The sequence below is a fragment of the Teleopsis dalmanni genome, chromosome 2 (assembly GCF_002237135.1).
Source record: "Teleopsis dalmanni isolate 2A chromosome 2, ASM223713v2, whole genome shotgun sequence".
NCBI classification, from domain to species: Eukaryota; Metazoa; Arthropoda; class Insecta; order Diptera; family Diopsidae; genus Teleopsis; species Teleopsis dalmanni.
The window spans coordinates 104,193,534-104,207,913 of NC_051847.1; the positions used below are offsets into that span (position 1 = coordinate 104,193,534).

Genomic DNA, 14,380 nt, shown 5'->3' on the forward strand with positions numbered 1-14,380 from the left:
TTAATTTTTGATGAGTATATTCATACTCACCTGAATATATGCTATGATTCATGAATCTTACTTATTCTTGTGAAGCTGATTCATTAGCATCAGCATTCGTCAACGAACATACTTATGATTCACTTCTGTAGCGAATGTTAATGCATGTACATAAGTACTATATGAGAGAAATATTTGTACACAGTTAGATTTGGGTTTTTATGAGTGCACTCTGAGTGTTAAAATTACGACTCGTTGCAGTTCTCTGGTACGGATACGATATTGTCGATACGCTACTGTCGATAAAAAATATCTGTAAACCGAATTATTTTTGCTTTTAAAAGAAAGTGTGAATCTCTTTATTTTTCTAATTTTCGCTTTTTTTGAAAATGGATTGCATATTGAATGGGGAGGCTCACTTTTTTTTGTAATATATAATATACTATATATGAAGTGATTATGATTAAAATATTTCAAAACAGTACGAATGCAAGCAAAGAAGTTCATAAGTTATTGCAAATATGTTCAGATAATTATATTGAATGCATTCAACAAATAAAATATTTTTTTACTCGTACCCAGACTGTTTTTATGCCAGTTTGTTTTTTACAAGAGACCATATGCCTTTCATGCATTGAAAAATGTGGATTTGTGAATAAACTTGGGCATATGTCGCTATATTGTGTCAGTTAGTCACACTGAGATTCTAAAAAAACTTAAAGATCGTAAAATATGATTCTATAAACTCATGTACTGACAGTTTCATAAAACTATCGTATCAACATATTTTCGGAACTTAATAATAAATGATGACTTAATTCGTATTTTCGTTTCATTGAAATTGTAATTTAAATTAAGTTTATAGACTGCTTTTCCAATGATTTAATTTATAACTGAATACTCACTCCCAAAACTCTTTAACTGGATCTGTAAGGTCAGACGCAGACACATTTGTAGCCGCTAAGGAACAAATCTTTTTTGTTGTGCCATTTATAAATTTCTCCCAACACATTAAATCCTTTCGTTCGTATGGATTTACACAATTTAAAGTATTCCAGTAATTATTACAAGTTCTCCATGGAACATCTGTTTTAAAATATTATTTAGAAACAAAACAACACCTTTTTTTTAACTAACCGGCTCGCATAGACATAAAGAAGTAAAATACAGCCCAAGCTAAAATTACAATATAGTAGACATTCATCCAACATGACATCACAGCTGCCGCATAACCAATGCCTTTTAAAAAACACTAGCTATTTTAACTGTTTCTAATTTAATTTATTATGAAAGAATATACATACCTTTAAAAATTGGTGCAATTTTGAAAACTCCAAGTCCACCTATTGTTAACATTTGGCCTAACGCAAGCTCCATAAAAAACATAGGAATACCTGCCAATATCAGTGTCATAAAATATGGAATTAGAAATGCACCACCACCATTTTTGTAACACAAATATGGAAAACGCCATACATTCCCCAATCCGATAGCAAGGCCAACAACTGAAAGTATAAAGTCTAGTTTTGATGACCACGAACCACGTTCAGGTAGATTATCCAATTTAACGACCTTTCGAGAAAAAAATAGAGTTAAAACTTATAAAATATACTTTTTTACTAAAATTTCAACATATACTTAACGTATATTAGTAGAAATACATATGACACAGGATATACTAAACTCAAACACTCTCAATGAATTAAGAAAACATATATAAGAATTTGATTTTAACATAGTTATGACGATAATGAATATAATAGTTTCTCAATGGAAACTATTATATTTAGTAAAGAGATTTCGAACAAAAGTAAATTGTAAGAACAAAATTTTTATTTGTTTTTGTTTAATTGAATTTAAATTAATTGACACAAAAGAAGTAATATAATATCATCCAATAAATAACACCTCTACAAAAAAATAGGTTAGTACTATTTACCAATAAGAGTTTTATGTTACAATCATACCATAACCATAGGGTTAGAATACCATAGGGTCACCCAATGGATTATAACTGGTTGGATTATAACAAATTATGACTGAGTTTCACTTGCAACATCCGACCGCAAGGTGTAAATCTGGTAGCATGGAGGTCAGATTCCACAGCATCGGCTTTTCACACTAATAGAGGTTGGGTCATTAATGAGATTATAGTGGTGGATGCGGTTATAAATCAAATTTACTTGGGTAAAATGACTATATTCATTTACTTACATTTGATGTGGAGTGGCATTTTCCAACAGGGTGCCAATTTCAATTTCTAGTAACAGAATTGGTTGGAATTTCGATGGGGTTTTATTAATCTTTCCTGACGCAATGACACTCTGATAAGGGTGACTGTTATTTTACTCATTACTGTTGAACTGCAGATCGTTCCAGTCCATATTGAAAAGTTAAAAAAAACACCCGAACAGTTATTTTTATTTGCAAGCACAGTTTTTAATTTGTTTGTCATGTAGTTTACTTGTTCTATTATTCCATGTTTTTTGCAAAACTTAAATTGGGATAATTTAATTATGTTTAATATATGGCTGTGTCTTTTCAAGCACTATTTTTTCAAATAGATTTGAAGTCGAGGGCAGTAAACTGATTGGTCTGCATAAAGTTGGTAAAGTTTTACCTTCGCCACTTTTAGCAAGTATTATTGTTTCCGAAACTTCTAAAGGTTACGAAAGTATTCCATATGTAAAATAGCGTTGAATCAGTTCGATAATATTATAACACCAATGTATAGTAATTACTTTATCGCCATCATTGTTATTAAATTATATCCTTATATCTTTACCTTTACCTTTCACCTTTACTTCAGGTCTCTTCATCTTTTCCTACCCGTAATAATTCAATGAATTCTTTTAGAATTTTAATGTTTCTCTTTCACATAATGGTTAGTTGCAAAAATAATATCAAGATCTTCGACGGCATCTTTTTTGAAATAGCTTCAACAGAAAGCTTCACGAAGAGTGGCTATAACTACATCATAAATAGGATCTAGAATGATGCATCTATGTATTTTGCTTGGTATAGGAAGTAATGTGATGCCACGGTAGTTATTGCAATCTTTAGCATCACTTTTCTTCACAACTATACCATCATTCCACGAGGTGGGCAGTGTTTCTTTATTTCAGATTTTTTGTATAAACGGGTGCCACAATGAGGTTGATTTCTCTACGTCACACAGGAGCATTTCTGCGCATTTCTGTCATTGCCGGGAGCCTTGTTGCGTTAAAGTGCTTTTATAGCGTTTTTTTACCTCATTTCTTGTTGGCGGTGAAAGAATGTAATATCACAATTTGCCAAATATGTGTATCTGTTGGTGCTGTTAGCTCGATTCGGTTGTTAAGAGTCGAATTAAAATGCTCCATCCATCGAATTTCATTATTAAATATTTCTAAATACGTAAAGTTCAAATTAAATTGAGTTTTGTACAATACTTCACATTGATAAAAATTAATTGATGCTTTTCCGAATACCGATAATAGTATCATACCTGATACATTGATTGTTCCTTAACTAAATAATATTAAACAAATATACATAAAATATTATCACTTAACCGAATAATAGCGAGGCTACTTTTTATTTTTAATTACAAATTTCTGTTAACTGCAATTATAGCTCATTTTATTGGCTATTATTTTTTTTTTTTGGCTTTTAGAAGTATAAGCATATTATAAAAAATAAAGACACTGATGTCGTGCCTTTGTCGAAGATGCGGTAGACGTGGAAAATAGTTGCTGTTAAATTTATCCCTATGCTATTTACGAAGGTCGCTATTTATATTTTGAGCCTAATAAGGAAAAAAATACTAACTTATTGTTGAAAATTGCTTTATTGTTCTTGAACTATTCTCCTTTATGATTAATACACTTTTGCACTCGTTCGAAACATTTGTCAAAGCATTTTTTCCAATCTTCTTCAGACACCTCTAAAACATGGTTTTTAAATGCAACAACGGCTTGATATTTGAGTACCCAAATTGTTTTGATGGTGAATGATCCGACGGGAATTATTTGTTTTCCGAATTTCACTGAACAAATAGTAATATACCATTCGGAAATGACCGTTTTATGTTCCTGTAATGGTATAATTGGTGCCAGTTTTTTCCTAAAAAACAAGCGACTATTTGCTTCGAAATGTTTCGAGCGCAAACAACTTTTGTTGGATTTGATTCAATTGGAAACACCCTATAGTCGACTGCTATTTACGTTCCGGCTCATACGCAGATACCCAAGATTCGTCACCTGTTACAATCTTATAGTATGCAAGCACTGGCATTGCACTTCTTGAGCATTTGTGTGCACCAAGCGACACAAGCATCTTTTTGAGATTTTGTCATATAACGGGGAATCCAATGAGAACAAAGCTTTCTCACGGCTAAATGATCAAGCATGATCATGATTTTATATATGACGGTGGACCTAATGCATAGAGTTTCCTCAATCTCAAGTATGTCGCATTATCAGTTTTTGCACAGCATCAATGTTTTCTGGCACAACAACTGATTATAAACGAATCAGTTGTTCATGAATTCCGTCAGTGAGCGAACTCATCTTGATAATCTACGTCGAAAGTCGAAATAAATTATCGTACGAAAATTTTCTTGCGTTGATTCTATTTTTTCGCGAACACGCAATTAACAAATCATTGTAAATAACACAAATAATGCTCTTTTGACAAATAGTCTAAAATAGGTCATGTTTAATAATGTCAAACATTCGTATGGAAATGTCAGATAACACCTGACAGCAGACAGTGTTGCCAAGACTCAAAATATAAATAATGACCCCCGTAACACCGAATGTTGAGCAATTGCTTGAAGTTAACCGCAATAAAAAACAATTTTAAAAACAAACTATTTATTGTTAAGTTGGATCGACTTCAGCCAATAGCTATTTACTTTGATCGAGACGTTTACTCGAGTAGCTTTTTTAACTGTCATTTTGATTACTTAAAGGCATCAACAAGTAGTTTGTGCAGCAGTATCCACAATCTCAAAGAACTATGGAATTTGGTCGTGATGTTAATAACGTAACATTTTAAAGTAAATCATTCACAACAGTTTCGTTACGGCGAACATTTTTACGGCGAAACTTTTTCAAAAATTATTTCGAATTGCATTTTTAATATTAACAATTTTAAAAAAATTTTCGCATATAAAAACTAAATAAGTAGAATATTTTGTCATCATAGAGCACATATAACAATAATTTTTAGCAATGATTTAAATAAAACTGTGTTTTTTATAAGTAAATGTTTGAACTACCTTGTACTCCGAACCTAATATATTCTGTTATCGAAATACTAATGAATATAATGTATAATGCAATGTCATAACGCAATTACTATACATAAAATACTAACTATCAACAGTGTTCCCGTTTTTCAACAAACATATTTTTTGCTTTCTACAATCCGCCGCGTCATTATTTTTGTGCACCCATACAAATATTTTTTACAAAGAACTGCAAATAATTGTTCGTTTGATGCATTATAAACATATATAAGCGAAATAAATGAAATAATAGATCTATTCCGGTACGTATAACTAGTAAAACTGAAGTGAAAAGTTACTTGAATTTTTTTATTTTCTGTTCCCATATCAAAAATATATTAAGATGAGTGAGTTTGACCGAGCAAATTAAAGTAATGTCAAAAAATATCTGACTAGTATTGTACTCGTAATTAAAAGTAACATTACAAAAAACATTTTTCTAGTCATGGAAGGAAATTTGTTTTGTTTTGTTTTTTTTTTTATTGCTACAACTATTTACATTATAAATAACGAATAGCTTAAATATGATAAATAAGCAATTTTCTACACAAATTACTTTACATTCTAATTCAATGCTACGTCAGCGACATTTCGCCGTTTTAATCCTCTTTGTTGTCCAAACGAGGTTATGATGTTAACAGCTTCTGTGTTAACATGTTGCTGCAACCTCAATTTATGACTTGTTGCTTTCTGCTTTCTTTCTTATTTCTTCAGCGACTGTGGACAACTTTAGATCGCGGTGTATATCGCTGTTCCTAATGTACCATGGTGCTTTTAAAATGTTCCGTAGAACCTTGTTCTGGAAACCTTGGATTATTTCTATGTTACTTTGGCTAGCGCTCGCCCATAGTTCAGCGCCATTCAACCATACAGGTTTTAAAATTTTATTGTATAGCAGAATCTTGTTTTGCATAGATAGTGTGAATTTGCAGCCAATCAGCCATTCCATTTTTCGCAATTTCATATCAAGCTCGTCCCGTTTCTTTTTTATGTGTTCTTTCCATCGAAGTTTTGCGTCCAACGTTATACCAAGATATTTTGCAGTATTGGCATATGGTATTTGAGTACCTTGAATCGAAATAGGAAGATACTGTATTTTTTTATTTGTAAAATCCACATGAACAGATTTAGCAGAATTCAGTTTAATACGCCATCTTTTTGTCCAATTGTCTTACGAATTTGTAGCTGTTTGTAATTTGGCTATTGATTCTTCAACGGAGTCAGCAATCGCCAAAATAGCAGTATCATCAGCAAATGTTGCAATTTTACTTTCAGGTGTTATTGGCAAGTCCATTGTGTAAAGCACGTATAGTAGTGGACCGAGTACACTCTCCTGAGGTACACCCGCTTTTATCGCAGAAAGATTTGAATAACAATTTTCGTGTTTAACATAAAAAAACCTCGAGGTAATGTAAAACTTCAAAATCGCAAAATATGACGATGGCAAACATTTTTCTAGTTTATTCAAAACACCTTTGTGCTAGACTTTGTCGAAAGCCTGTGCGACATCGATGTTCAATCACGAACATGAATTATGATACCCGGCAGAATGTTCAATCATGAACATGAATTATTACGTTATGACCTCCGGCAGAATGTTCAATCATGAACATGAATTTATATATTTAATTATTATAGTTTATTATTATAAATCCATTATCACCTAAATTCTTAGAAATAGTAACATTTTTGAGCATCCGTATCTAAATTATTAAAATAAAATATATTCATAAAAACAATAGGAGGAAAATCCCTAGTGTTAGGACTTTTTTTACAAACAATAACCAATAACTTAATTTTAATAACAATAACTTTAATAATATAATAGTACATCGAAGAATATAACAGAACACACTTTTTTACCTTTAATAGCCCTTTCAACTTCATCGAATATGCGGTATAATTGATCTATAGTCGAATGCTTACCACGAAAACCAAATTGATGGTTTGGTATTAGTTTTTTATTATAGGCATTAGTCTCTTATAGAATAGCTTTTCAAAGAGCTTCGAAATGGTTGGTAAAATTGAAATTGGTCTATATGACGATATGTATTCTAGCGGCTTGCCTGCTTTTGGAATCATTTTCACCTCTGCGATCTTCCATAGGCTAGTAATATATTTAAGATTTATTGTTGCATTGAATTGCATTAATAGTTTGCGAACAGCTTTATTTGGTAACTGCTTTAAAACTTCGGATGTTATAAGGACAAAGACAGGCGCCTTTTTATTTTTCAAGTCTTTTATTGCTGAATTTAGTTCGCGTTTTGTTATTCGATCGATTTGCTGATTTCTACTCTCTATGACAATGAGTAATTCATCACACTGTACATCATTAGGCTGAAATATATTTGTCAGGTTATTTGCGAATGCTTCGGTTTTTTCCTAATTGTTTCTAGCCCATTTTTCATTGCTGTCTTTGAATGTTGGTGTGAAGGTATTTTGTCGATTTCCACAATAAGTATTCTGATTTTTTGTCAACTCCAAGTGATGAAATATAATTTTTTACTGACTCATTTTTAATAAGACGAATCTCAGTTTTTAAACGTTTAGTAGCTTCATTAAGCCTGCTTTTAACTAGAGGAGATCGACTTTGATGCCATCTGTTTCTTAGTTTCCTTTTTTCTTTTATTAGACTCATAATTTCCATTCGATAGTTTTTCCCTACCGTTTTTCTTTTATATTTAGGGGTACTGCTCCAAGCCGCTCTTTGAATTTGCTTGATGAACTGATCGTAATCTCTTTCAAGTTCATCACAAGTGCTCAGTGGAGTTGAGAGGTTTACACTGCCTTCAAGCAATGCTTTAAAAAAGCTCCAATCTGTAGATTTATTAGTCAGGTATGGACAAGGATTTTTCGTTATGATCGTATCACTTAATGTTAAATATATTGACGAATGACCGGAGTGCAAATCTAAACCTTGTTTGATTTCCATGTAGTTTGATGATATTTTTTTAGTGAGAAAGAAATCTATAAGGTCAGGCAATTTATTTGGATCGGTCGGCCAGTAAGTTGGCTTTTCTACTGAAATGAATTCGCATCCCATTTCTAATGCAGCCTTATACAGTTCTCTTCCCTTTGTTGTTGTGATGCGTGAGCCCCAATGAGTGTGTTTCGCATTGAAATCTCCACCTACAATAAACTTAAATTTGTGTCTTCCTATTAGCTATTTATATTCCTCTGCTGTAATAGTATGCCTTGGAGAACTGTAAATAGCAGTTATTGATAAGGGTTGATAAGGGTTTGTTTTACTGACAGTTGTTGTTTGAAACATTTGAGTACTACATTTGTTTTCTTCATATTGATCTATGCTTTTCCTAATAATTACAGCACTTCCTTCACTCGCACAGTTATCTGGATGTATAGTGTGATATATGAAATAATTCTTGTGTTTCGGACACAGGACAAACATCGATTTGTTCCATGTTAAGTAATATTTCTAGTTCTTCTTGGTGTTTTAACAGACCGTTCGCATTCTATGTCATGATTCTTAAGCAATTTTTTATTTTTTGAATTTTCGTTAAGTTTTTGTTCTAGCTTAGTTAGTCGGACTTGTATTTCGTTGGCTATTACCTCCTACTTTTGAAGTTTATGCAAAATCTGTGAGAGTACATCTTCATTTTGTTTATTCGTACTAGAAGTGGCTATTGGCTGCATATTGCTCGCATGCTGAATTTACCATTACTTTTAACTGCTTGCGCATAAGATACGTTTTGCTTTTTATTTGTAGTATGTGTGAAAAGTGTTTTTGGTTTGCTAATCAGTTCTTTATTTTGTTTCTGATTACTTATTCGTTTATCTCTAACTTTTTGCAGCTCAATAGCTACAACATACCCTCTATAGTTCGCAGGATGGTTTTCACCACAGTTGCAATACTTTGGCTGTTCGTTAGCATCTTTTATGCAATTAATAGTAAGGTGATTGGCTGTGCATTTAACACATCTCGGTATCCTATTACAATAATTCTTAGTGTGACCAAACCCCTGGCAGCTTTTACACTGTGGTATAAGTTTGGGAGACTTGACAGCTTCGATTTTGTGTATTGAGTGCAGAATATGTCTTATTCCGAATAAATTTTAGAAAGTTGTCATAAATTAACGAAAAATTGACGAAAATATTTGTCTGTGCAGAGAGTTATAAATAACTTCATGGAGGCAAGTACTTACGTTTCTAAACCTCGCACGTCAATTCTATCAGATAAAAAACACGCAACATCATCAGCCAGAGTAAATTTCAGAGTAACAGCCTCCAAACTAGCTGAACCTATTGCCAAAAAACTTGAAAAAAAATATGTCCTGATACTGTGGGGAAAATTTTGAAGAAGAGCAAGTATTATACTCGGGTTATACAAGAAAGAAACTATGCATATCCAGAAATAATAATATAAAACGATTTAGCTTTGCAAGGGAGCATATAAATAAACCTATAGAGTTGTAAAAAAGATTTATTTTCTCCCATGAGAGTATATTCTGCATATTTGAAATCAAAGGTAGAAAACTTCTGTGGAGAGAATCATGTACAGCTTATAATAAACAAAACTTAATTCCAGTGGTAAAACATGGTGGTAGAGGCGTGATGGTTTGCGGGTGTAAGGCAAGTAATGGTGCAAAGCTGGTTAAGTCCATGCAACGACACCTAAAAGAGGTTACTAAATGCAGAGGTTCTGACACAAGCTATTAAATTTAAGATTTCTGTGAATTTGATTTGTTTTAATTTAAATATTAAGAAGAAATTGGTTTTGCATATAATTGTTTTTAATTTTTTTTTTAAAGAACAGCAGTTATGTTTTAACTTCATTGTTGTTTTTTTGGTTAAAATGAATCAGAAAACAAAAATAAATTATAATAAAAATTAAATGAGTTATGCGAAATTTAAGAAAAATTTTGTGGGTGAACGCAGACTTTTTCTCCTAAGTGTTTATTGCTTAATTGAGTTTTAACAAGAACATATAAATCAGAACTTATATGCATATAGATATATATATGCATATATATCTATATCCATATAGATATATATGCATATAGATATTTTATTTTATGCCATTAAATAAATTTATTTAAAAAATTAATGTCTTTTCTTTTTAGCTTACCAATCAGATATCGTAAACTAATCAGTATTTGATTGTATCTCTACAAAGTTAATTTAAGCATCTTCAGTATCTTGAGATTGCAATAAATTACTACAAATATTTCTTGATATTCGTAAGATTATAGTGACCCACGAAGCCGCTGCTGTCCACAAAGCTGCCTTGGTATTCAAAGATTTGATGAATTGTCTTCTATTATAAATGAACACTGTAGTTTTTTCCATGAACTTCTTATATTTCATTCCATTTCTGTTTAATTTCAGAAGCGAATTTTAGTTAAGTTTCCTAAAACGTCTCAATTCGGTATGACTTACCTGTAATTACTGGAGAGTTACTGGAGTTACTTTAAATATCTCAAATATTCGAATTTTTTAGTACACACCTCTCTTTAAGGTTAGGAAATGAACAACATCCAGTGCAAAACTTAAAGCTTTCTGTTCTGTTTTTTAATAAATCTTATACAATTCCTATGTCAGAAGTATATTTTTCATACAATGAGCGGATATGTTAATGACGATTGCAATAGCCATTAATCAGTTTCATTTTTTCTATAATTGCAAGAAATTCTCTTGCTTTTACGTCGATTTAACCTTTAACGGTGGCATTTTAAAAAACTAGATTTATTAATCAAATTTGCAATACAGAATGAATGAATTAAATGAATAAATTAAACAAACAGTTCGTTGCAGTAACAAAAATAGACGGAATCTTCGAATGCAAATTTGTGTACATATGTAAGTATCTATAGATGACATTATTTTAATATTTTATTTAATTCATGTCTTTCAAATACATTAAGAACTGCAATCAGCTTTCTTTCTTTTTTTAATTAAAAATGGAGACCAAAAAATATATAATAGAGTAGCGAAGTTGTACCGTAGACTTCCCGCATTTTTGAATTTAAGAAGCTCGGCCTAAGTTTTTCAAGATGTATACAAAAAATGAACCTTCGCCAAAAAGTAAATATCTTACGTACAAAATATTGCAACGAACTGATAACAAAACTGTATCACACCGATCTCAATATCTTTACCATTCCCATTCCTTGAATTAGAGATTATAATATTTTTAAATATATTTATTAATAGTGAATTCAATTTTTTTATATTGCATATAGTAGAAGCTCAAAATTTAGGACTCTCGCAAATTCTACTTTTCCAAACTTTCAATACATTGTATGCACCAATAGTTCTAAAATTAGAATTTTTTGTTCAAATTATTGAATTCTCCAGTCTGTTTTTTTTAAGTTTTCACCATTATTTTCTGAATTATTTACACTGTTATTATAAACTTTTTTATTATTGTAACGAAATAAATTGTTGAACAAAGTTTCCAAAATGCTCATTACCCTAAATTCATCAAAGAATTTTACTATTTTTTTCACACCACTTGCGTGTTATTTTTTTTTTCAATTTGGTTGAGTGAAGTCATGTTTTTTTTTAATAAAACCAAAACAGAGAAGCAAAATTGCTTTCTAGTTGCACTTTTTTGTCAACAAAATCAAAATTGTGACATTAAATTCTTACTTAAACATCTACTATATTTAGGTTGTCTATAAGAGTTCACAATTTGTTCTGCATAATACATATTTTATCTAAATCAATTTCAAGTTTTATAGAATATATCTATAGCAAATAAAATTAGGATAATATTTGAAGAAACAATTTTAAAAACTCAATAATCACGTTATTTTACTTCTGACTTAACAGTTCTTTAAGTGGCGTAATCTTGTATTTATCACTCCATCATCCATATCATATATGACATTTTACAGGTACACTTTACCGCGATCAAACTGTATATTGAATTCCATTACTTTTGCTAATATACCTGAAACTTTGTTGAAGTTTCATATATCGGTACATAAAATCAAACTTCATGGAAAATGTCTTACTTATGTGAAACGAATAATGCATTTATGCGATTTCGAACATTATTTTGCATAATTTTATTCCTGATATTACAATTTATAACCTATTTGTTATACTTAACCCGAAGCTCTAATATTCAATATAATCAATATATTCTTACCTGTTTTTGTGTGATTTGTTTGATTGTCGGTGGACTGGATATTGTGATTGTAGTTGTTTTGTTGGTCAAGTCCTCATTGTTTTTATTACTTTCAATTATTGGCATCTCTATAGTATCTGTATTTCTGACCATCATTCTTATATGAGCAGTGGCAATATCATCTGACGAACTTACATCGTTACTAGCGGCATTATTCGACATTTTACATTCAGTGTATATTTATATCCTACTAAGGTTATGTTTCAATTATAGTCCTGTTTTTTCAGTATGACGATCAATTTTTTCACTATTTATGTTTGAAGTAGTTTAATTACTAGATTCTGCAATGCATATTTCTGAAAATATTAAGTAACTTATTTACATTCAACTTTATTGCAGTTTTCATAACTATAAGAATAGTCCTTTATTCAGTCTAACTTGTCTATATATTTAGTATTAGCATTATGAAGTCTGAAGTCTGTTATCTACTAGTGATTTTCTTATTAGACTTTCCGTTTTCGTTTTCAAAAAGAAGACAATTATTTTGAAAAATGTTTGAAAATAGTTTTAAATAAAAACTAATTCAATCAAATATTGTGTATAAATATGTGCAACGCATTAAGTATTACCTTAAATATCAAAATTTATTTAAATGTAAGATAAATGTTTTTACAATATTTTAATTCCGACCGGGTATTTTTGAAAGTGTAATTCAGGTAATACTTGCTGTTTGGATTTGCAGAAAAACCCTAATCTCTGGCTCACAAGACCCAATGTGAAACGAGAAGTGTTACCGTAACTTAAATACACATTACCACTGTTTATCGTTGACTCATATGGAAATATCATTGGTTTATGATGTCCGAATAACTTAAAAAATCACATATCTATGGATATCATTTTTTATTTCACAATACATTTATTCAGCAATGCTTAAACTTGTCACTTATTATATATATGATTATATATATGAAGCTTATTTTGTGATCCATCGGATCATATATGTGTACATATTAGGAGTATTTGTTATTGATACTGATTGGGACATACGCGAATATATATATATATATCTTATATACGTATTGATGACGATTGATGACGATAAAATAACTAATTGTGTATCATATACTAATATGATATTTTAGATGCTGCAATATACACACACAAGCTGTTAACAATAGCATTTCTTATATTCGCTATATTAAATAAAATTCTATGTATTTTTATTTATGATTATATCAAATTATATAAACTAAACCCATAAGGACTAACTAATGCGCGCTTCCAAAGCCTTTGACTCGAAAATGTTACTTCGATGACACTGCTCTCACAACTGATCACGTATGACTACTGAGATAAATAACAATACAAATCCGTTTAATTTTAATACGCTTAATTTAAAAGTTACTAATCAATTTAACATTTCTGAAACGAGGGTGAATAAATTATTAGGTACGCATTATGAACTAAGCAGATTTTTTTGTACACATGTATGTCATTCAAATTTATTTGAATATAAGTGGAAAATATAAATTTTGTAAGTTTTACATTCTAGTAGTCGTCGGGTCAATTTTATTAGGAACTTTATGAATGATAATGGCGAAAAATTGTGTGTTCCACCGGTACATATGTATTTATATGGGGCAAAATTTTGTCAGCGATGTTAACATAGCATTCTCTAATTCGGAATAATATTATTACGAGTTGAGAAGTACTTAGTCTAAAACTGCATTTTTAATGTAATATGTTAATATTATATAACCCAAAAGCAGTACTATTTCTGTACAAGCAAGAGAAATTAGATTTAAGTGAAATAACTGAACTGTTTAAATCAATTATATTCATGCTGTTTCACTTAATTGAAATAAATAATAAATATTAAATAACAACTGAGCACCCAGCCGTATAGTTTCGGTATGTGTTTCCTGCACACAATTACGCTGAATAACGGTTTTAGGACGATTGTATTTTTCAGAATAAAATCTTAATTAATTTTTAGGTTATAGTCCATTTTTAAATACGCCATTATCCTTTGG

The 14,380-nt window shown here is 30.6% G+C and overlaps 1 protein-coding gene across 1 annotated transcript; it reads right to left on the reverse strand.

Annotated features, from left to right (window-relative positions):
- Window positions 1–880: 880 nt before the first annotated feature.
- On the reverse strand, window positions 881–13,685 carry LOC119681411 (sodium- and chloride-dependent GABA transporter 1-like). Its single transcript, XM_038094595.1, has 5 exons — window positions 13,617–13,685; window positions 12,366–12,700; window positions 1,284–1,551; window positions 1,117–1,218; window positions 881–1,065 (listed from the first exon to the last, which is right to left on the reverse strand). Exons 2-5 carry the CDS (start codon window positions 12,564–12,566, stop codon window positions 881–883), a joined length of 756 nt encoding a protein of 251 aa, XP_037950523.1. The 5' UTR covers window positions 12,567–12,700; window positions 13,617–13,685.
- Window positions 13,686–14,380: the final 695 nt, after the last annotated feature.